Source organism: Stomoxys calcitrans, chromosome 5 (genome assembly GCF_963082655.1).
Source record: "Stomoxys calcitrans chromosome 5, idStoCalc2.1, whole genome shotgun sequence".
NCBI classification, from domain to species: domain Eukaryota; kingdom Metazoa; phylum Arthropoda; class Insecta; order Diptera; family Muscidae; genus Stomoxys; species Stomoxys calcitrans.
Window position 1 is genome coordinate 66184617 of NC_081556.1, and position 24760 is coordinate 66209376.

General features: G+C 37.9%; 1 protein-coding gene across 3 annotated transcripts in view; it reads right to left on the reverse strand.

Annotated features, from left to right (window-relative positions):
* LOC106083362 (potassium voltage-gated channel subfamily H member 8) overlaps positions 1-24760 on the reverse strand; it is a 419128-nt gene that overhangs the window by 17306 nt on the left and 377062 nt on the right. For all 3 annotated transcript variants that reach the window (XM_059370085.1, XM_059370088.1, XM_059370086.1), the window contains one exon: positions 4175-4299. In XM_059370085.1, coding sequence (XP_059226068.1) covers positions 4175-4299 — 125 coding nt within the window. The remainder of the gene's footprint in view (positions 1-4174; positions 4300-24760) is intronic.

Below are 24760 nucleotides of genomic sequence, written 5' to 3' on the forward strand. Positions count from 1 at the left end.
GACTGTATAATACCCAACACCTACCCTATAAGTACAATGTGGGAGCTACATCCAATTCTGAACCATTTTTGATGGACCTCGGGGAGCAAAAATATGTTCAAACTGTAATAACTACGGTTGACAAATGAAATTCACCAGCAATGTCGAGAGTCATTAGGAAATCCTTCCTGCCAAATTTCGAACATATATATGGGAGCTATATCCAAATCTGAACAGATTTCTATGAAATTCACATGTAATGTCGGGAGTCATAAGAAAATCCTTCCTGCTAAATTTCGAAAGAAAATCGGTTAACAAATGACCATTTTATTGCAGTATTACAGTATTATAGTAGCTATATCCAAATCTGAACCGATTTTTTCGAATTTCAATAGGCTTCGTCTCTATGCCGAAAAACACTCCAATACCAATTTTAAAGACGATCGGATGAAAATTGCGACATGTAGTTTGTACACAAATTAACATGGACAGACAGATTGACAGACAGACAGACGGACATAGCTAAATCCAATCAGAAAGTGAATCTGAGTCGATCGGTATACTTATCAATCTCTCTTCCTTTTGGGTGTTACAAACTAATTCACTAAGTTATAATACCCTGTATCACAGTAGTGGTGCAGGGTATAACTATATATTTATGTTTTTATTGAACAAATTAAAAAAAAAGAACTATTTATCCTTCAATATTATTGAAGGAAGTGGATTGATACACATTCTAGTTCTCTGCCATCCTTCGAAAATCGCACCATTTACTCGATTTAGACTAATTAGGAGAGTGACAATTTTGTGACGATTTGTAATTTACTTATTTACACCCGCACAACAAGAATATAAAATTCTTATAATTAAAGTGCGGATAATATCTCCAACAATTATACATAGTAAACACTTAAAACTAAGAATCTATAGCTATACAATACATCACAGATTTTGAATGAATAACTTACTAACGAAACAAAAACTCACATTTGTGGCTTTGTAGATTTGAATTTAAAAGAAAACAAGTAAAAGCGTGCTAAGTTCGGCCGGGCCAAATCTTATATACCCTCCACCATGGATCGCATTTGTCGAGTTCTTTTCCCGGTATCTCTTCTTACACAAAAAAAGGATAAAAGAAAAGATTTGCTTTGCTATTAGGGCGATATCACGCTATTCAATTATGTTGGAGACCTGTGTAAAATGGCAGCCAATTCGAATAAGATTTTGGGGGCTCAAGAAGTAAAATAGAGAGATTGATTTATATGGGAGCTGTATCAGGCTATAGACCGATTCAAACCATAATAAACACGTATGTTGATGGTTATGAGAGGATCCGTCAAGACCCAAGATCGGTTTATATGGCAGCTATATCAGGTTATGGACCGATTTGAACCATACTTGGCACATTTGTTGGAAGTCATAGCGAAACACGTCGTGCAAAATTTCATTCCAATCGGATACGAGTTGCGCCCTCTAGACGCTCAAGAAGTCAAGACCCAAGATCGGTTTATATGGCAGCTATATGAGGTTCTGCACCGATTTGAACCACACTTGGCACAATTGTAGGATATCATAACAAAATACTACGTGCAAAATTTCATTCCAATCCGATAAGAATTGCGCACTCTAGAGGCTCAAGAAGTCAAGACCGAAGATCGGTTTACATGGCAGCTATATCAAAACATGGACCGATATGACCCATTTACAATACCAACCGACCTACACTAATAAAAAGTATTTGTGCAAAATTTCAAGCGGCTAGCTTTACTCCTTCGGAAGTTAGCGTGCTTTCGACAGACAGACGGACGGACGGACGGACATGGCTAGATCGACATAAAATGTCGCGACGATCAAGAATATATCAGACGAATATTTCGAGTAGTTACAAACAGAATGACGAAATTAATATACCCCGCATCCTATGGTGGAGGGTATTAACACAAAAATTAATTTATCAATTAAAAAGGTATTAATAGACTTAGTTGATCAAAAAGAAATTAAGGTAAGTATATAAGAATAAAAATAAATAAATAAATGAGTCATAACATTCATCAAATTAATGCAGTAAAATGTTTCCAAAGTCTGGTTTTAAATGTTGCCGAGTTACTGAGTAATTGCCGATCGTTATGAAGTGAGTTCCAGAGACTTACAGCGATTATGAACATATGCCATTCAGAAACATGCCTCCGATAAATTTTGGGATCTAGCGAAATCAATAAATCCATACAGATATTGTAGATCAGTTTTTTTTTATTTAAGTCTATAGATAATAAATACCCTTAAAGACTAGTAACAATATATTTACAAATGTACTAACCTAAGAATTCAAAAAAAATATAATTTCCTTTTTAAACTTTCTCGATTCTCAGATAGATGTATTATATCTTTCAGTTGATTAAATTGATAACATAGGTGCCGAAAAGGATCATTATTGGCATAGTTGGTTTAATAATAAGAAATTTTCAAAAGATCAAAATATCTGGTAGGTCTGAGAGGAACGTTAAAGAAAATTTGACTCAAAACAAAGCAGGAATCTATTTGACCATGAATTAATTTAGTCAAAAACTTAATGTTTAGCATGGTTCTACGACTTTTTAATGTAGGAAACTTTATAAGATTTAATCGGTACTCATACGAAGGTAATGAACTTCTGTCCCACCCATTTCGTCGGAGACAAAATAGTAGAAATTGTGTTTGAACCGATTCTATCAAATCAAAATGAATATTGTAGTATGGATCCCATACCACTGAACCGTACTCGAGATAACTTCTAACTAGCGACTCGAGATAACTTCTAACTATTCTTTACTCCAGCGTTTCATGAAGCCAAGAGCACTACGTGCTTTGTTTACAACCATTGAGATGTGTTGACGAAAGTTTAAGCATTGATCTAGAAGAAATCCAAGGTCTTTATAGCTATAGACTACTTCAAGTCGCTTGGAAACCAAAAAGTAGGTAGTTTTAAGAGAGGTTATTCTTGAAAATGATATGTGTTTGCATTTGAAAATATTAAGTTCCATAAAGTTCTGGTTGCACCATTCGTAAAGAGTATCAGGGTCATACTGAAGTTAACACTGTTCATCAGAGTCTCTCGTTGATTTCTCGTTCATGCAGGAAAGTAAACGCTCTCAGGTACAACAAGTGCTGTAAGGAGACGCCATACAGGGATAAGGAGTATTCAGAGATGGAATCACGCCGTCTCAAGCCAAATACATAACGAGTAACGCTATTAAAAAAGATGTTTAGCTTACGTCTACTTACCGAGTCGCGATTAGCAAACAACTCATAGCCGTAGAGAATGCCAGGAACAAGATAAGTCTTTGCCAAGAGAGACCTAACCCGCAGCGGAGTAACCGACTGAGTGGCTCAGAGAGCGCGCAATTTTGAATATCCCTGACCAACGACAGAGTCGATATGATTACTCCAAATCAGAGTGCTGTTAACAACCACTCCCAAGTTCTTTGCATGAGGAACGATTTCCAATCTAGAGTCGTTAATAAATATAACGACATCACATGAGAAACGAGACAGCCTGTTTCTGATAACAACACACTTGGACTTAACAGGTTTGACTGCCTTGGAATACATGCTGATGCTTTCATTAGGGTCGAGGGGCCGTGCAAAATCGGATAAATTCGAAGATTGGGATGGCATTGTTGGGGTATTCATCCTTTTTTTTCTCGGTGTAAGTAATGAATATAATGAAGAAAGTTGTTCTTATTGGGGTTGAGCAATTTCGTGATAGGTGTTACCAGGTCTGAATTTTAATTATAAAGACCCAACAACACAATCGAACGATACAAGGTAAGCAATACTTTCGCTTTGAGCCACTGTAGAATTTAAATTGAACGGTAAAATTTACTATTGTGAATTATGTTTATTTTACTCAGTTGTATAGTAGTGTAAACGCGGCCGAACATTATCAGCTGTTTATGTTGTTTTGTTTTACAATATTTACATTTATCTATTTCGGACATCGGTTAACATTTATTTAATATGTCCAATGAATTTGAGCCAAATGTAAAAAATATTAAAAGAACGTGATGATTTTTCAAAAAAATTGTATGTTTACGCGTCGTTGGCCACAATCACCTTAACCATCAAAAAATTTTGACGATTTTTTGCCAAAAACACCAAGCAGCACTGGTTCCCAGTGGCAGATATATGTATGGTTCTATCGTTGACAGATACTTACCTTAATATCGCTACTACTTTTAACAACAATATCTTGTCCAGTATTACTGATGGAGGCCGCTAACTGCCCATTTGTTATACCAGCTAATTGAAGATTGAGATCAGAACCCACGAGGTCTCCTTTACCTGCAACGAGAAGAAGAAACCAATTATAGTATAACAAAAGTATATGAAGGCCGGAGGCCACCGTAGCGCAAAGGTTAGCATGTCCGCCTATGACGCTGAACGCCTGCGTTCGAATCCTGGCGAGACCATCAAACAAATTTTCGGTGGTGGGTTTCCCCTTCTAATGCTGGCAACATTTGTGAGGTACTACGCCATGTAAAACTTCTCTCCAAAGCGTAGCGTATGACGCTGAATCTCTAGGTTTGAATCCTGGCGAGAGCATCGGAATCATTATCCATCGGTGGTAATGACGACGACATTTGTGAGATTTGTATTTATGGTTAACTTCGATCTCAAAATTGTTATTTAAATTAACGGATCTTCATGAAATTCAGAAAATTGAATGGCAGGCGCAGGAAAATAATTTTTCTAAGTTTGATGAATATCGGTGCAAATCTCCTTCAAAATTCAAATGCAACACTTTGCATTGAATACCGGTTATTAACTGTTTTTTCTACAGTATTTTTTCTCAAATTAGGACAATTTGTAACTGAAATTATAAAATTTTGTAGTTAAATTTAATAAAATAGCTTCACTAATATTAATTGCAGACCACAATATATATGCTGAACCAGGGGCGTAGCAAGTATTTTATTTAAGGGGAGGCCCACCCCACATTTGTCAAAATCAAAAATTGCCAAAATCGAAAATTGCCAAAATCATTCTGTTACTGTGCAATTGGTAAAAATACCTTAATTTTGTATACCCTACACCACTACTGTGGTACATGCTATTATAACTTCGTACATTTGTTTGTAACACCTAAAATGAAGAGAGATAGACCCATTGATAAGTATACCGATCGACTCAGAATCACTTTCTGATTCGATTTAGCAAAGTCCGTCTGTCCGTCTGTCCATGTTAATTTGTGTACAATCTCCAGTTCGCAATTTTCATTCGATCGTCTACAAATTTGGTATGGGCATGTTTTTCGGCCTGGAGACGAAGCCTATTGAAATTGGAAAAAATCGGATCAGATTTGGATGTAGCTCCCACACAAATGTTCGTCCGATTTGCAGTAATAATCGAACTAAAATGTCATTTGTTAACCGATTAACGAAATTTGGCGGGAAGGATTTTCTTCTGACTCTCGACATTATTGGTGAATTTCATAGCAATCGGTTTTGATTTAGATATGGCTCTCATATATATATAGCCCGATTTTCACTTCTAGAGCCTTTGCAAGCGCATTTATTGATCAATCTTCCTAAAATTTTGTACAACGCCTTCCTCGATGATTACCACAATATATGAGAAGTTTGCCTGAAATCGGTTTAGATTTAGATATAGCTCCCATATATATGTTCGTCCGATTTGCATTAATAATGCAATAAAATGGTCACTTCTCTCGAAATTTGGCGAGACAGATTTTTTTAATGACTCTCGACATTACTGGTGAATTTCATAGAAATCGGTTCAGATTTAGATATAGCTCTCATATATATATATATATATATATAGCCCGATTTTCATTTATTAACCAATCTTCCTAAAACTATTCAACGCCTTGCTCGACGACTACCACATTATCTGAGAAGTTTGCTCGAAATCGGTTCAGATTAGATATAGCTCCTATATATGTGTTCGTCAGATTTTGGGTAATTTCCAATAATGTTATCATTTGTCAACCGTAATTATTACAGTTTGAACATATTTGCTCGCCGAGGCCCATCAAAATTGCTTCAGAATAGGCTACAGCTCCCACATTGTACCCAAAGGGTAGGTGTAGGGTATTATAAAGTCGGCATCACCCGACTTTTGCCCTTCCTTACTGGTTTTTTATAAGATTGTGGTCGCTGTTTGGAGCAAGAACTGACCTGTTGGCGGTGACATTTGGTCATAAAGTCAGTGCTGAATTTTGCACTGATTACCAACGCACTATTAATAGGCCGATCCTAATCTTCCAAAGTGTGGTTGTATTTGCGAATATCTTAGTTTTATAGTGAAAGTGTCACACTAGTATGAAAGGTGTCAGACTTGTTTTAGTGTCGTGTTTACATCGTAGACACGTTTTCGCGGTATATACGGTGTATACAGTATAAGTATAACCTACCAATGTATAGCCGTTAAAGCCTCCACACCTAATATAGCCGATGAGTTATTCTAACCAGATAGCGAAGCGCTTCCCATAGTGGTTGGTGTGTGTTGTGGTCTCTGGCTTTCTTTTTCCGTTGCAAAAATTTTTGATCATTAAGCAACATTTAAATAGATTTTTTAAATAATATTTTTTCTACAGATAAAAATTTTAATTAAAATAATGAAACGAGAATTAAGATAAAATTCATATAGAGTTATGTCTAAGAAAAATTTTTGTTGAATTTTGTCTTTCGGAACAATTTTTATAAAAAATGTTTTAGGCAAGAAAAGTTCATGAAGATTTTGGCTTGTAGAAACTTTTAATATATTTTTCTTTAAAATAATCACAAAAATCTGTTGAAAAAATTACATTGCCATTAACGACGAAATACACGCAGGACTTCTAGGACATACACTAGCTCCAGTTAGGAAAGAGGCAATGAAATTTGGATTGGCGCAAAGTGAATGACTGAAACCAGTTGCATCCATTTTGCCCGCCATGTTTTGGGGGAAAATTGGATTGTCGAAAGTCGGCCATTTTTTTAAGGGGCTCAGGAAGTAAAAAGATTTTTTTTCAAAAAATTTTTAAGATTCTACATATTGAAAAAAATTGCTACGTCATTATAAATTCCCTAAATTATGAATACATAAAATTTCATCAAAACCGGACAACGGAGTCGAGGGTCAGGCTTATTTATTTATTGTTTATTGAAATTTGTCTATAGAAAAAATTGGAGGAAAATGTTGTTTGGGGCAGATAAAAATGAAAGACTTTAAAAATGTTTAAGCTAAATGTAGTGTCACAAAATGCAAAATGTTATTGAAATTTTGGCTTTAAAAAATAGTCTCCATGTTACGTTGTCTTTAGAGAATTTTTCGCTGAAATTTAGTTCTTAAACAATATTCATTAAAATGTTATCTTTAGAGAAAATGTTATTGAAACTTTTTTTTATAAAAATTTTTGTCCGGCACGTGATGACGTTTTATCGTTAGAGAATGTTACGGTAAAATTTTGTCTTTAGAAAAATTTTATAAAATTTGTTTAGAAAAATTTCATTAAAATTAAGTTTTTTTCTAAAAATTTCATTAAAATTTTTACCTTAACAAAAATAATATTTAGGCGGCCCTGGCCCCAGCAAAAGATTGTCTTTGTAGAATATTTTAAATATGAAATTTTATCATTTTAAAAATTTTACTAAAATTTTTTTTTTGGAATAAATTTAATTTAAACTTTTTCTTTAGACAAAATCATTGTGGGATACTACCCTGTGCTGAACGCAATAAAAACGCTGTCAAAAACATCAAAATTGGCAAATACAAATCACTTGAATCCTAGTGTAAACGGGTTTTGGCGATTATCTCAAATAAAGTGGATTTGGGCTCTAGTGTAAACGTTATTTGAGATTAATCTTTGAATATTTTAGGTGTGGGGCATCCTACCAGACTATTGGTTATTACAAGTTATAACAGACTCTTACCGTTCTATCAAATGCCATTCATTTGAGTCCCATGCTATCCCAAACGGCCTACACATAATGTTGGGGGTTTTGTGAGGTGGGTAGGCGCCCAGATACTTAGTCAGATTATTTATGCCATATTCGTAGTCTAATAGTAGGGTAATTTCATAAATATCGGTTCAGCCGTTTTCGAGTCCAAGTGACATATATATCCACAATAAAACAAAATAACAAAAACAAGTAATAGCATGCTAAGTTCGACCGGGCCGAATCTTACATACCCTCCACCATGGATAGCATTTGTCGAGTTCTTTGCGCGGTATCTCTTTTTAGGCAAACAAAGAATAATGAATAGGAACTGTTATGGTATTGGAGCTATATCAAGTTTTAGTCCGATTCCATACCATAAATGAATTGAATGCTGAACATTGTAGAAGTCATTGAGTAATATTTCAGTCCATTTGGATAAGAATTTTGCCTTGTAGGGGCTCGAGAAGCAAAATCGGGAGATCGGTTTATATGGCAGCTGTATCAGGTTATGTACCGATTTGCGCCATACTAAGCACTGTTGTTGGAAGACATAACAAAACACCACGTTCAAAATTACAGCCAAATCGGATAAGAATTGCGCCCTATAAAAGCTGAAGAAGTCAAGACCCATGATCGTTTTATTGGAAGTGATACCAAAACACCTGATGCAAAAGTAAAGATGAAAAGTATTTGGCCGAAATTTCAAGCGCCTAGCTTTACTCCTTCGAGAGCTAGTGTGCTTTCGACAGACAGACGGACGGACATGGCTAGATAGACTTAAAATATCATGACGATCAAGAATATATATACTTTATGGCGTCTTAGACGCATATTTCGAGGTGTTACAAACAGAATGACGAAATAAGTATACCCCCATCCTATGGTGGTATATTGCAAAATTACAAAAAAATGCTCTCTTTTGCATGTAAGGCTGAACATGTTTCTCAAAAAAAGGTAGAGTTCTTTCAACACTGGTATCGATAATTAAAATATAATGGTGATTACCCACACGTTTTGCTCTCCATTTATTTGGTCTTGATATAATACATACAATCGAATATTGTCTAGAACAGACCGTACACTCAGAAAAATGCTTATCGTAACTATAAGTTAATTACATAATACAGTGTAGTTCATGATATTTATCCACTATTTGTTAAAAATTTAACAGCTAGAAAATTAACTTTGTACAAATAAAACTAACTATTCATGAGTATAGAAAAGATAGCTATCAACTCGGGTACAATTAGTAATATTCCTTGAACGATTATCTTTAGCGATACCTTTGCTGAGATTTATTATTGACTGAACTACTTAAACAAACTTGTATTTTAAGTGAAACATGCCAAGCATAAGCAAAAATCAGATTCATACAACAGTGATGTGTACAACGTCCGCTTTGTAAACGGAAGGTCCTTGGTTCAACTCTCAACTGCGGCAAAATGTAAGGTTTTATTTAATTATATTATTTAATGCTCACATAAAATTGCTTCAATGTAGCTGAGCAATTGAGAGCATGGCGATGGGATATATGCGGAACTTAATGTGTTGTGCAATAAATATATGTCCGTCAATCCAACAAGACATCAAACTTCCATCAAAAAATGTTGGCTGCGGTCAACTAGGACGAACAATAGTAAGATGGGTCCAAGAACCTTTGCTAATGTCGCTAGGGAAAGTTTAGTAGTTGTCGACATGGGAGTAGAAAAGGGCTGAATACCTAGGAATAATTGGAGTGGGATAGTCAATGGACTGTCACCAGTATTCTCCGATGTCCTTGCGGAATTTTCTGAGTCTCCTCCAGTTTATGACGATGAAGGCTGGTATCGAGGCCGATACAGACTAATTTTCTTCGGGGATCAAAAAAAGCTCCCCGAAGGCCACAATCAAGCCAGGAGGGGATGGCATCGAAACGGGACTCGATAAGCCCTATGTTGGTGGGTCTTCCAGTTGGACTGGGCTCAAGGTGTGCGCCAGCAGGGAAGCACGGAACTCAAAAAGTACTTCGACAGCAGCAGTTAGTAAAACCTCTAAGGAGGAATCGTTAACACCGCAAGTGTCTAGTGAGGATGAACTCCTGAAAGAATCAGAAGAAGAGGCTAAGAGTGGTGGAAGTTCTGAATCCTGACTATGGTCCGGTTTCTACAGATAAATCTCCACCATTGTAAGGCCGCTTCGGCACTAAAGGTTCTCCTGATGGCAGGGAGATTTGAAGTGTTACTTATCCAGGAACTATGGGTGTGTGGAGGAATGGTTCGTGGACTAAGAATTCCGGGATTTAAAATACTCAAGGCTACGGGGAATGGGAGACACAGAGCCTGTATTCTCGCAAGGAGTAGTCTAAATGTTTATCTTCTTCAATCGCTAAGCACTGAAGAACCTTAAGTCGCTGGTTGAAGCCGCTTCTGTAGGGAAGAAAAGCCTCATTGTAGGAAGTGATGATAATGCACATCACCAGATATAGGCAAGTTCGGATGTCAGCGAAGGGGGTGAGCTGCTTATCGAATACACTATAAGTTGCAATCTGGCGATTTGTAATAAAGGGGATAAACCGATCTTTATTACCATGAACAGGCAGGAGGTACAAGATGTTTCCTTTGTATCAGAAGATATACAAAGGACTGCGACGGGATATGTTGGATGACCACAGCTTTTCTGATCATCGTTATATTAGCTTCAGCCTTACAGAAAATACGGCAGAAGTGGTCACTCGGCTAAACAGAAGAAAGGCGGATTGGGATAAATTTCGGCACAAATTCTACACGTCTATCACTCCTAGACCAGAAAAAGAAGTGGAAACTACGGGATATTGACATAGTTGTCAAACGAATCACGAAGGCCCTGAATGACTCGCTTGTGTCAGCATGTCCTAGTGCCAAGCCAAAAGGCAAACTGCGACTGCCATGGTGGACCTCAGAGCTGGTTGGTCTAAGGAAGGATTGCAGAAAACTCTTCATCAGAGCAAAAGCGATAAGAGCACCACACGATTGGGACATCTATAAGTCTGAGCTAAGAAAATATTGGGGCGAGCTGAGAAAGGCTCAGAACAAATAGTGGGTAGAATTTTGCAACTCCGTGGAGGATACATCTGAGGCCTCTAGGCTAAGGAAGATTCTGTCCTCGAGACCTATGGGATGGTATGTATAGACAATGTCTAGTGAGAAAACACTGCAACTACTCATTGATAAACATTTCCCGGGAAATTCTCCAACGGACAACGTGGCGCCAGAAGAAGTTGTCACTGGTATGAATTCGTCGGAGGATATTAGCGAAATTGTGTCTGAGCCAAAAATCCTTTGTGCGATAAGAAGTTTGGACTCCTTTAAGTCGCCAGGCTCTGATGATGTATCACCGGTTAAATTACAAGCTGTGTCTGATAGACTGGTTCCTTGGCTTAGGGATATATGCTCTGCTTGTATCAGAAAATCATATAAACTTGTGGGGTGGAGGGACACGAAGGTCATTCTCCATACATTCAGACGAAAGCAAAATATTTTGGTCCTATTGGTATATATTAGGGCAAAGACGCCTGGAGATCGCCTGTCGCGGCAGCAATTTACATATAGTAGCATACACTGAAACAGCCCTTCACGACCTAGTTGGCTACAAATAGGGTTCTCCCGCTATCAAGGAATATACAATGGTAGCATTTCTTGACATTGAAGGTGCTTTCAATAATGTAAAACCGGCATCAATCATGAAGGATTTGGAGTTTCTAGACATCATCTCTACAGTAGAAAAGTTCATTAATAATTTACTTACTAAAAGATGCATTACGGCAGACTTAGGATCTGTGGATCTAAAAAGATGGGTCAGCAAAGGAACACCTTCCATTCCACTAGGAACAGATGCTAACTTCTCACATATCAATGAATGCAGTCCGATACAATTTTAAGCTCAACGATAAGGGTCCTCCTTTTTATAGCCGAGTCCGAACGGCGTGCCGCAGGGCGACACCTCTTTGGAGAGAAGTTTTACATGGCGTAGTACCTCACAAATGTTGCCAGCATTAAGAGGGGAAAACCACGGCTGAAAAATATATTTTCTGAAGGTCTCGCCAGGGTTTGAACCCGAGCGTTCAGCGTCATAGGCGGACATGCTAACCTCTGCGCTACGGTGGCCTCCTAACCTCTGTGATACGGTGGCCTCCTCCTGTGTTATCCTTTATACAATATACGATGTTCCAGGAAGTGTGGATTACTCCCTACCAGAGCCGCGTTTTTATAAAAATATAGAATCGATTGGTACTACGATGTCCCTGGTAACAGAAGTTACGTAGACTTCTATATGGATGGGTCCAAACTAGAAGACCAGGTGGGCTTATGGGATGTACTTTAAAGATCTAGAACTGGTCATATCGAAAAGGTTTCCCGACCACTGCTGTGTGTATCAAGCGGAGATACTTGCAATTAACGAAGTGGTGGAATGGCTAAGATATGATGTCATTACAACAATCGTATTTCTGAACTCAAAAACCGCCCTCGACTGTCGCAGATCTCTCAACTAGATGGCTAAACAGTTCAAACTAAACCTTGGTTCTGGGTGCCGGGCCACAGAGATTCCCAGGGAACTGTAAGGCGGATAAGCTTGCATGATTAGGAACTACCCAACATATTCCAGGGATACTAGAATCTGTGGGTATTCCTCTAGCGACATGTAAGCTTTGTTTTCAGGACCAGCTCCGAAAGACAACGAATGAAAGATGGTCACAAAAAGCGGACTGTGAGCATTCCAAGTCTATGTGGCCTTATCTAGCCTTGAAGAGTTCAACCGCTTTGCTGTCATTGGGGTCACTGTCTAAACGGAAAACATGCTGACAGACTGAAGGTTGTCAGCAACGACTTTTGCAGAAACTGTGAGGACATCGAAGAAGGACAGACTATAAAACGCATTCTGTACGCACTAGAAGTCAGAAAAAGCTCCACTTTAGGTTTTCATCTCTATGAGAACCTGTCTGATTTAGCGGATGTGAACATCCGCAAGTTATTGGGCTTTTTAAATCGATCTGGATGGTTCAACGGTAGGAACTAGAAGGCATCTTTCTTTTTCTGTTCCTGTGATATCACAATGGACGAAAACATCTAAGTGAGTCTGATGGCAGACCGCCACCTTAACCTAATCTAACCTAACCTTGAGCTTAAACTTGAATCGGACAACATTCTTTGATATGTGAGAAATTTGCCCCTGCTTCTTTATGGAATGTTCATATGATCATGATTCATGATCATATTGACATTGATAGGAACACCAGATATGCTAAAGTTATCGAAATTCCTAGATGTCGAATTGATTTAACAAAGCAACGAATCAGATACGCTGCGTCAAGAGAGTTCAATTAATTACCGATTCATTTAAAACACAAAACAACTATTTCATTATTTAAACAACGATTAAAAACTATTCTTTTTCTAATTTTAAAATATAAAATAATAATTTTATTCTTATAGTTTTTCAATACTTGTAAAATGAAATTTGTAGGATAAAATTAATGTTCACGTTGCCATTTAGCCGCGATTATTCCTATTGGAGACGCTGAGAAGTTAACTTATACATTGTTCTTCAATTGCCTTGTAAATTAATAATTTTAGTAAATAAAATAATTTTTTTGGCTGTTAGGGCGAGATCATTAAATTTTTCAATTTTTGTTTGTTTCTCTTTCGAGGCGAGCTCAATGATCGGAAATGGAAAAGGAAAGCCAAAGATAGCACCACACATCAACCACTATGGGACGCGTTTCGGACTTTTCAACAATATTAGGTGTGATGGCTTCAAGGTATGTTGTATTTGAATCGTATTAATAGCGAAAACGCATCTGTGGTAATTGTACCACATTAACCACACTCGACAGAGGGGATATCTTTACGCTGCGGTTTACGTTGGCGGAATGTATTGATACCTTCAAACAGTTCGTCAGAGGTATCCACACTCCCTGGGAGGGCGCAAAGTTCGACCTGGTGAGAAAGATTGACATCCCCCAGTTCCCAAAGGTGACGGTCTTCATAAAGGGACGGGGCAGAACATTTGCGACGCAACGCATGTTTGGGTTCTTGGGCAAGCAAAACCAAGGTTTAGTCGCAGAGAAGTGGGAGGTCTTCTACATGGAGGAGAAGGAGAAAGGAACTCTCCTTGTGGTTGGCACTGAAGTCTCCGTGACGAGTTTTGCTAAGACTAAAGGCATGGCGCATTACTGGAATAAAGCTGTCGTTTTCAAGATTGGGAAGACTAGGATAGGCAGAAATTCTCATATTGAGACATCAGGCCGTGCACTGGCAGGTGACTCAATACCGCCCAACGAACAGGAGGCTGACAACGAGACAATCACGGCATCTCTCAATATTGGAAAGACTAGGATAAGCAATGATCCTAATACTAATAAAATATCAGGCAGTGCAGTGGCGATCCAACACAGCCTAACAAACAGGAACCCGTCGACGGACCCATCACAGACTCCAAGATTCGCAATACTGGGATAGGTAAAAATCCTAATATTGAAACATTAGCGCAGCGAAATGATTCTCAATGCAACCCAACGAACAGGAAGCTGATGATTGTATTGTACCATCACTTACTTCCAAGAAGCCCATTTACTTAGGATTTGGAAGACAAAGATAGGCAAAGATCCTAGCATTGAAACATCAGGCCGCACAACCAATGGAAACCCAATACAGCCTAACGAACAGGGACCCGACGATGAGATCTTCATCTACTCCCAAGGTGCTCATTTACTGCAAGACCAATAATTGAGCTAATGCAGATAAACCTTCACCGGAGCGAGAATGCTACACACGCTCTGATGGAGAAAATCAGCAAGGGCAAGGTTCATATTGCCCTAATTCAGGAGCAATGGACGATCCGGAACAAAGTTTCTGGACAAATATATAAATTAATAATTATTTATTTTTTACAGCGGTCAAAAAAAGTATTCATCATTCAATGTTTTTTTTTTTAGTAAGTCTACAAAAGACAATTGGAATAAAAACATATTAAACTAATGATGCAGTAGTACTTGTGTGATATATATGTACACAATTTCATTGTTTTTAAAGAAAAAAATAGTATTTATTGGAACAAAAAGGGCCATTTTACAGCTGAACACAAAAAATTAAACAAAAAAAGTATTCATCATTGCAAAAAAACAAAAAAATAAATAACATAATTTAAAAAAATTAATACTTTGTTATTCGACCACCGCGTCTTATAACTTCTTTTAAACGGTTTAAAATCGATTGGACTAATTTAGCGGTTATATTTTGGTCTATATTAGTCCATTCCTCCATTATCACCTGTTGCATTTGACTCTTGCTCGAAAAATTGCGCGTTCTCAATTTGCGTTCGAGATGTTCCCAAAGATGTTCAATTGGGTTCAAGTCGGGACTTTGAGGAGGGGTTTTAATGACTTTGGGGCAGTTATACAGCATCCACATCTTGGTATTTAAAGCAGAATGTTTGGGGTCATTATCTTGATAATATTGAAAGTTATTACCAAGCCCAAGTTTTACAGCACTATCTTTTAAATTCCTCTTTAAAATGTCAATGTAATACTTATGATCCATTACTTCATTAATAATTTCAAGATTTCCCGCTCCTGAAGCCGCCATACACCCCCAAACCATTAAACCACCTCCACCATGTTTTACAGTAGCAATTGTGTTTCGTTCTTCAAGCTCTGTATTTGGTTTTCTGTACACTATGACCTTTCCATCGCACCCAAAAAGATTAAACTTGCTCTCGTCTGCAAAAATGACTGTTTTCCAAAATGATTCGGGCTGTTTTACATACATTTTTGCGAAGTTTAGCCTTTTCACTCGGTTTATTTTATTTATAAAGGGCTTCTTACGTGCAGTTCTTCCTCTGTAACTATGCCTTTTGAGTGTATTTCGAATTGTTTGTGTAGTAACTTCCTTCCCTAAATATTCCATAGTGTTTTTACGAAGAATGGTCGCATTTGTCTTCGGAGTTTTCTGAACTTGCCGCACTAGCCAACGCACATCTCCAACTGAAAGTGCTTTTGGTCGACCAGATCTTGGTTTTTTGTCAACAGTTTTCGTTTCTGTCCACTTTCTGATGATGGATTGTATAGTAGATCGTGGTCTATTTAATATTTCACTGATAGTTTTTTGAGTTAAACCATTCCTGTGGTGTTTTATTATCAAAACTTTTACCTCATCAGAAACCTCGTTTTGCTTACGACCCATTTTGACAAAAACTATATTTTCAATGAAATTAAATATTTGCTGTCAAGGGCAAAGCCTCCTTTACTAAATAAAACAGAAAAGTGGGATTCCCAAATAATATTTGAATTTGACTTTGATGATAGCACATCAATGATGAATACTTTTTTTTGTTCTGTTTTTGGTGTTATTATATAAAATTGCATTTTTTGCGCTAATTAAATTTATTTTTTGAATTTATTTTAAAACATATTACGAAAAATAAACTATTGCATAAAACTGCATTATTTGTTTACTTTAAATTTTCTTCAATTACCCAAAATAAGTGAATTTATTATCAATTTTGCTAATGATGAATACTTTTTTTGACCGCTGTATATTATATAAATTTGAATTATATATTTTCCCCAGGGTTGTCAACGTCGTATGCAACAGTGGTGAGACAGAGGTACGGTGGAACTACTACTACATCACTTTATCTGCCTTTCGACTTCCCGACACCGCCACCCCCGGCGGAGCTGCAACGGCTGATGAGGCTAGCAAAACCGACTGGAAACGAGGTACTAATAGGGCGCGATGCGAACTCTCACCACATTTCGTGGCATAGTACCAACACTAATAAGTAGGGTCAAGCCCTGGCAGAGTTCTTGAATACTATCGACCTAATAACACTTAATATTGGTAACACCACTACCTTTGTTAATAGGATTAGGGAGGAGGTATAAGATGTGACGATATGTTCGGAAAATCTAGTCGAAGAGGTTCAGGATTGGAGTGTCTCCATGGAACACTCCTTCTCCGACCATCTCTACATTAGGCTTAGAATATCACATCCAGCGCCGTATCCCATAAGCTTCCGGAATAAGTTGAAAATCAACTGGACAAAATTCGGAAGGCTACTCAGAAGAAGACTTGGCAAGATAATTTAGATTGTCCAAGCATAGAAGACATTGACGAAAATGTCAACAGGATTACGACCGCAATGGTAGGGTCCTTCGAAGATAGTAGTCCTCTTCGAGAGAGGAAATCAGCCCAAGAAAAACCCTGGATGACCGGGGAGTTTCGCAATATTGGGAAAGGTTAGGTTGAAAAGAGGGTGCAGATATTAACCCGCCCCAAGCCACTATGGACATACACCTATGCCAGTATGCTACCGCATGCCCTAGACATGCTATCACTTGCCGCACCGATTTTACATAAGTGAGCTCATAGTCCTACGTGTCCCGTTATGATACCAATAATTATACTGACCTCCTTCTTGCTTTCTTTCAGTAATTGCCTCGTCTTCTCACGATCTGGCTTTCCCCATAGGATTTTCGCCGCCCTACCGACCGTTTTGTTGTTCCACAATGTTGCATGCGCATTCGTCGCCCACTCCCTTAACTCGGACTGCGTCGACCCGAAATGGTTCGGGTTAACCAAGTTTATTGACGGCAGTCCTCCGGCCTTTACCGCCAAATCGTCTGCCCTTTCATTTCCACTTACTCCGTTATGGCCTGGCACCCAAACGATGCGGATTTTCCCATCATCAGAGAAGGCGTTAATCTCCTTCTTACACTGCAAGAAAAGCTTCCAGGAGGCACGTTTTGCCGCTCTTGCAATCCTATTGTATTTCGTGAGCTATTTTAATACACATCCCAATAAACTTCCGCTTTTTTACGACGTGCTCTGTTAAAAACTCTGCGGACCTCTTTCCCATATGGGAGAGATGAGCGGACTTATGTAGTCAACAATATCGGCTGTGCATCTGGAAGGATTCCACCAGATCATCGGTCCCAAGTAGAGGATCTGGTTAACGATCGGATTTTTAAACATGTGTGGAACTCTGTAGAGGGTCCATCTATACAAATGATCAGCTGCTAGTTTAGAGGGGACATCTTGACGCTGCGTTTTGCGTCTGCGGGATGTATTGATACCGTCAAACAGCTCGTCAGAGGTATTCACGCTTCCTGGGAGGGCGCAAAGCTCGACATGGTGAGAAAGATGGATATCCTCCAGCTCACAAAGGCTACGGTCTTCATCAAATCCGACCCATTGACATACAGGTTAAGTGCGAGACAGCCACGGCGTCTGTGAGACCTAAGGCGATGGGAGAATGGATTGAGGATGAGAGCAGTTCATACCATAGCGGTATAGTCGAGGTGACGATAGGAAACCTGAAAGGAATGGAAGATGTTTCCGATCGGATACCTGAGATAAACCTTGAAGTCGAGTGGGAGGCACTGCTGCAATCGGCACAGTCTTGGATTGACAGAACCCAAGTATTGCCATCTGGATGATCATGTTGCATGGATGGATCAAAGCCAGAGGACAAAGTGCGCCGGGGGGTCTACATTCGGAACCCTGGGACTGATATCTGTTTTAGACTGCCTGACCGTGAAACGGTCCTACAGGTATAGATCCGGGCGAAAACGGAATGTGTGAAGTGGTGTGGTGCTAACGCGAGGACGTCGAGTGTGACAGTAAATTTGCCATAAGGGCAATAACAACCAGGACGGTAAGGTCAGGAACAGTCTTGCAGTGTAAGAAGGAGATTAACGCCTTTCCTGAGGATGGCAAAATCCGCATCGTTTGGGTGCCTGGCCATAACGGAGTAAGGGGGAATGAAAGGGCAGATGATATGGCGGTGAAGGCCAGACGACTGCCGTCAATAAACTTGGTTAACCCGAAGCCTTTCGGGTCGACGCAGTCCGAGTTAAGGGAGTGGACGACGAATGCACATGCAACATTATGGAACAGCGAAACGGTCGATAGGACGGCGAAAATCCTATGGGGAGATCCAGGATCGTGAGAAGACGAGGCAATTACTGAAAGAAAGCAAGAAGGAGGTCAGTATAACTATTGTTATCATGACAGGGCACATAGGACTACGAGCTCACTTATGTAAAATCGGTGCGGCAAGTGATAGTATGTGTAGGGCATGCGGGGAAGATGATGAGTCGTCATTCCTTTGTCATTATCCGGCTTTCGCATCCAACAGATATCGGTACTTAGGTGGAGGCACAATATCACACATGAACAAACATAGGGGAGTGGTATTGAAAACATTTAAGGATTTTGTAAGTAGCACGCAATTCCAAACTTAAAATTTTCTTTTTAGACTCTATAGTTTTTAGAGTGCACAGCAAGCCGAATACTGGCTTAGGTGTATGTCCATAGTGGCATGGGGCGGATAAACATCAGCACCCTCTTTTCAACCTTACCTAACCTAACCTATCACTTTCTTTTCTGGTCTAGGAGGGAGAGACGTGCAGAATTTGTGCCGAACTTTTTCCTATATAGGCGTGATCGGAACGATAAAATGAAAAAAATTGGAGGTGGTGTGCTAATAGCGGTTTTTACTGAATTTCCTTCTGAAGAAATAATAGTGGAATCTTCCTTGGATATTGAATTCGTAGCCATAAAAATATTTTTGAAAAATTTTTCAATATTTATTTCATGTTCTTACGTCCCACCCTCTTCATGTAAGGATATTTATTTAAAACACGTATCTGCAATCCAATCAGCATTTCAGTCGTTTAAACCAAGAGACACATTGATTGCCCTTGGTGATTTTAATCTTCCTCAAATTAACTGGATTCAGTCGTCCAAGTCAAATGATTCAACACCCGTGATACCAAATCGGCATATTGTAAAATTTTGGTCTTTTTCAAATTAATTACATAAACAATTCATTTTCTAAATTACTCGATTTTGTTTTCGTTAATCAACCATCTGAGTTATGTTTAAGTTCTAATGATCCGGTTGTAAGTCCTGAGGATAGATATCATCCGACACTCAAATTACTTATACCCTATCCCACTTCTAAAGTTAAAAGAGATGTAGCAATTGAAAAAGTGTACTGTTTTGCTAAAACTGATTACATCAAACTGAACTCACTACTCTCATCTGTTCATTGGAATGAAATTTTCAGATCTAAAGATATCAATGAAATGATTTCAACTTTTTATACTGTGCTACTTGACATTATTTCTCAATCTGTCCCTAAAACTACTATTTGCAACGCATCTGGTCCTCCATGGAATACAACCAATCTTTCTAGGCTGAAAAACAAGAAGAATAAATTGTATAAAAGGTTTAAACGCTCAGGGTCAACGTCAGAGTTTTCGATGTATTCATTAACAAGATGCGAATATTATAGAAAAAAAAAAAACAAATTGGCGTATGGTAGTTATTTGAATAAAATTAGAAATCAATTGAAATTAAAACCTAAATCCTTCTACAAATTTGTGAATTCAAAGCGCCTTTGTAATAGTTTACCGAACTTTCTTAGATATAAAGCTAAAGTAGCTGATAACGACATCTTTGCTGACTTTTTTAGCACTACCTACTCAGATAATTATTATGATTTATGTGGAACATATCCATACACAATCAACAATTCAGCTTTTATAGACGTATCTGAGATTGGTGAAAACGTAGTACTTGAAAATTTAAGGTCACTGAAGATAACTTTTAATCCCGGTCCAGATGGAATTCCATCGAACATTTTAAAGCATTGCGCTCTCGAACTTTCGTATCCCCTTTCTACACTTTTCAACAGTTCATTAAAGCATGGATATCTGCCGGAATTGTGGAAGCAATCTTAGGGGCATTTTGAATGCTATTCCGAAGCTACTAGAGAAAATTCTGACTGACACTATTTTACGTCAAGTCTCTTTTATATTGTCTCCCTACCAATATGGGTTCCGGAAATCGACGATAAAAAATTTTTTGGAATTTACTTGTTTGGTCAACGATGGCTTTAGGGAACGCTACCATGCGGATACTATATATACCGATTTTAGTAAAGCATTTGATAAAGTCAACCACAACCATCTGTTACAAAAAATAGATCTTATTGGTTTCAGTCCATCTTTACTAAAATGGATCAGATCATATCTGACTGGACGTACTCAAAGAGTTAAATTTGATACTGCAGTTTCCAAATCAATTGTTGTCTCTTCGGGTGTTCCACACGGTAGTCACCTTGGCCCTGTGCTGTTTTGTTTGTTCATAAACGATCTCCTTTTTACTTTAAAGCACTCGAATATTTTGATGTATGCAGATGATGTAAATATCTTCAGATCAACGAGAGACTGTGATGAACAGTGTTATCTTCAATATGACCTTGATACTCTTTACGAATGGTGCAACCAGAACTTTATGGATATTTTCAAATGCAAACACATATCATTTTCAAGAATAACCTCTCTTAAAACTAGCTACTTTTTGGGTTCCAATCAACTTGAAGTAGTCTATAGCTTTAAAGACCTTGGATTTCTTCCAGATCAACGCTTAAACTTTCGTCAACACATCTCAATGGTTGTAAACAAAGCACGTAGTGCTCTTGGCTTCATGAAACGCTGGAGTAAAGAACTTTATGATTTCTCTGTGACGAAAAACTTATATACGTCGCTAGTTAGAAGTAATCTCGAGTACGGTTCAGTGGTATGGAATCCGTACTACAATATTCATTCCGATTTGATAAAATCAGTTCAAAAACAATTTCTACTATTTTGTTTCCGTCGAAATGGGTGGGACAGAAGTTCATTACCTTCGTATGAGTACCGATTCAATCTTATAAAGCTTCCTACATTAAAAAGTCGTAGAACCATGCTAAACATTACGTTTTTGACTAAATTAATTCATGGTCAAATAGATTCCTGCTTTGTTTTGAGTCAAATTTTCTTCAACGTTCCTCTCAGACCTACCAGATATTTTGATCTTTTGAAAATTTCTTATTATTAAACCAACTATGCCAATAATGATCCTTTTCGGCACCTATGTTATCAATTTAATCAACTGAAAGATGTAATAGATCTATCTGAGAATCGAGAAAGTTAAAAAAGGAAAATTATATTAGTTTTAAATTTTTAGGTTAATACATTTGTAAATATATTGTTATTAGTCTGTAAGGGTATTTATTATCTATAGACTTAAATAAAAAAAAGCGTACAACTTTTGGCAACAGCAGCGATTTAATGTCGAAGTCATTAAAATCCACTTCTCTTCTCTAAATGGTCATACAGTTTTAAGAAAAGGATTTTTTGGGCCGATATTGACCGTGCTTGTAATTGCTGATAGAAGTCATAAAAAATACCACAATCAAAATTACAGCCAAATTGGCTAGTGATTGTGCCCACTAGAGGCTCAAGAAATCTATTTGGACGATCGGTTTATATAGGAGCTACATTAAGTTATGAACCAATTTAAATCATACTTAGCGTGAACATTCTATTTTGGTGAGTATAAAAATGAATTTGAGAATAATTGATAGCCTCAGCAGAAACACGCATAGGTTTGCTTTGCATTCGGATTAGAAGCTGTGTCAAGTTACGGATTGAATTAGGGCACCCCTCGTGCAGATGTTCAGTCGTAACAATTGGGTTAAAAATTGCGCCCTCCGTGCCATGCCAATTTTGGATATCCATCACCAGGGAAACATTTATTATCACATTGTTCCACTATATCCATAGTTATGTCCAAATATGAACCGATTTGAATCATATTAGTTGAGATGCTCAGAGACCTTATGCAAATCCCAGCTTTAAATTTCAGAGACAGTTAATATCCATTAACGAGGAATGAGAAAAAAAATAGCCAAGATTTAAGCTGTCTTAGAAAAATTCTAGCTCGAGTAAGGAAAGAGGATTCCTAATGAATTTTAAAGAAAGTAGATGAATGAAACTTGTTAAAAAAAATTCCCCCTCATGTTTTGGAGGAAAATAGGCTTATCGAAAGTCCACAATTTTTTATATCCAAAAAAATCTAACAAAAAAATATTCTCTAAAATCTTAGGACTGAGATTTATGGAAACAATTTCAGTGACTTGTTGCATTTAATGGTTTCTATTTTAAAAAATAGATTTATGGCGATAAGCCTACAACTTTTGACAGCAGCAGCGTTTTTATGTCGAAGTCATGAAAATCCAATTTTTCTTTCCCTAAATGGCCATACAAAATTAAGAAAATAATTTTTTTTGTTGTAAAATAATAGTAGCTTTTTTAGTTCTTTGCAAAAATTTTAATTTTTTTTTAAATATTTGTTAAAAAAATGTAATAAATTTACTACGTCAATACAAATGCTCTAAATGATGAATATATGAAATTTCATACAAATCGGACAATGGAATCCAGGGTCAGGCGTTAATGGGTTAAGGCCTTAAATTGACAAATCGGTCAATATGGCAGCTACATTAAAATAGGGTCCGATCTGGACCGAATTCGGTTCGGTTATCGGAAGGATCAATTCAACTCATTGTTTTAAATTTCAGCGTAATAAATGCGCTTGTTATGGCATTATGCGCTTATACAGCCATATTTGGCTAGGATTTTGAGGGTTTTAGAAGAACCCATCTTTGATATTTCAGCAAATCGAATAATAAATGCGCTTTTTATAGGCTCAAGACTCTAATCAGTGCATCGGCGTTTATGGCAGCTATATCCAAATATGGTACTATTTGGCCGTTCAAGAACTTCAATATATTAATATATGTAGAGACGTATCGGGATTACAATAGAGCGACATACACACGAGAATGTTGAAATCGTCTTAAAGTTTTACGACCATCAGGAAGCCGAATCGAAACCAAAAATATAACTTCCAACAGATGCACAGAATCATGTGCATATCTTAGGAGTAGTGTAATTTATGTAGACAAAAAATCTGCCATTTACACAAAAACACATGCATTGGGAAAAGCACAGCTTATAGACAGAGTGGACGTGAGTGGATAATGTGGAATTTATATCATAGAGGCGTTATCGCAATTAATTCTGTATAAGTACAAAATACCAACGTACGGCCATTGAAGCCTTCACATCTAATACGCTGGTCAGTAATCGTAACCAAATTACGAAATGCGTCCCATAGTGGTTGGTGTGTGTTGCGATCTCTGGCTTTCCTTTTCCATTTGCAAACAAAATATCCGATCACTGACCTCGTCTCGAAAGAGAATCAAACAAAAATTGTAAACTTTATTGATTTTCGACCTAACAGGGAAAAAATTTAAAATGAGAAATATATAGTATATACTTTGTAAGGGCGGTAATAAATAATTCGATTTGTTGCCAACGGATTGAATAAATGAATATACCCTTCGTTTCAATAATTTAATGTACTTACATTAATCCGTCAAGTTAGGTTAGGTTAGGTTTAAGTGGCAATCTGCCATAAGACTCACTTAGACGTTTTCATCCATTGTGATACCACAGGAACAGAAGAAGGAAGATGCCTTCTAGTTCCTACCGCTGAACCACCCAGATAGTTTTAAAAAGTCGAATAACTTGCGAATGTTCGCATCCGCAAAATCAGAGAGTTTCTCAAAGAACTGACTGCTATTGCGGGACACACACAAAGAAGGTGTTCTCTCTTCTTCTTCGATGTCTTCACAGCATCTCCAAAAGTCGTTGCTGGCAACCTTCAGTCTGTCAGCATGTTTTCCGTTTAGACAGTGGCCTGTCATGACAGACACAATGACTGAGACGTCTGTTCTAGCCAATGACAGCAAAGTAGTAGACCTCTTCAAGTCTAGACGAGGCCACATAGTTTTGGAATGCTCACAGCCCCCTCTTTGCTACCATCTACCATTCGTTGGCCTTCGGGCCTGGTCCTGAAAACTTAGCTAACATGTCGCTAGAGGCATACCCACAGATTCCAGCGTCCCTGGAGTGTATAAGGTAGTTTCAAGTCTCGCAACCTCGTCTG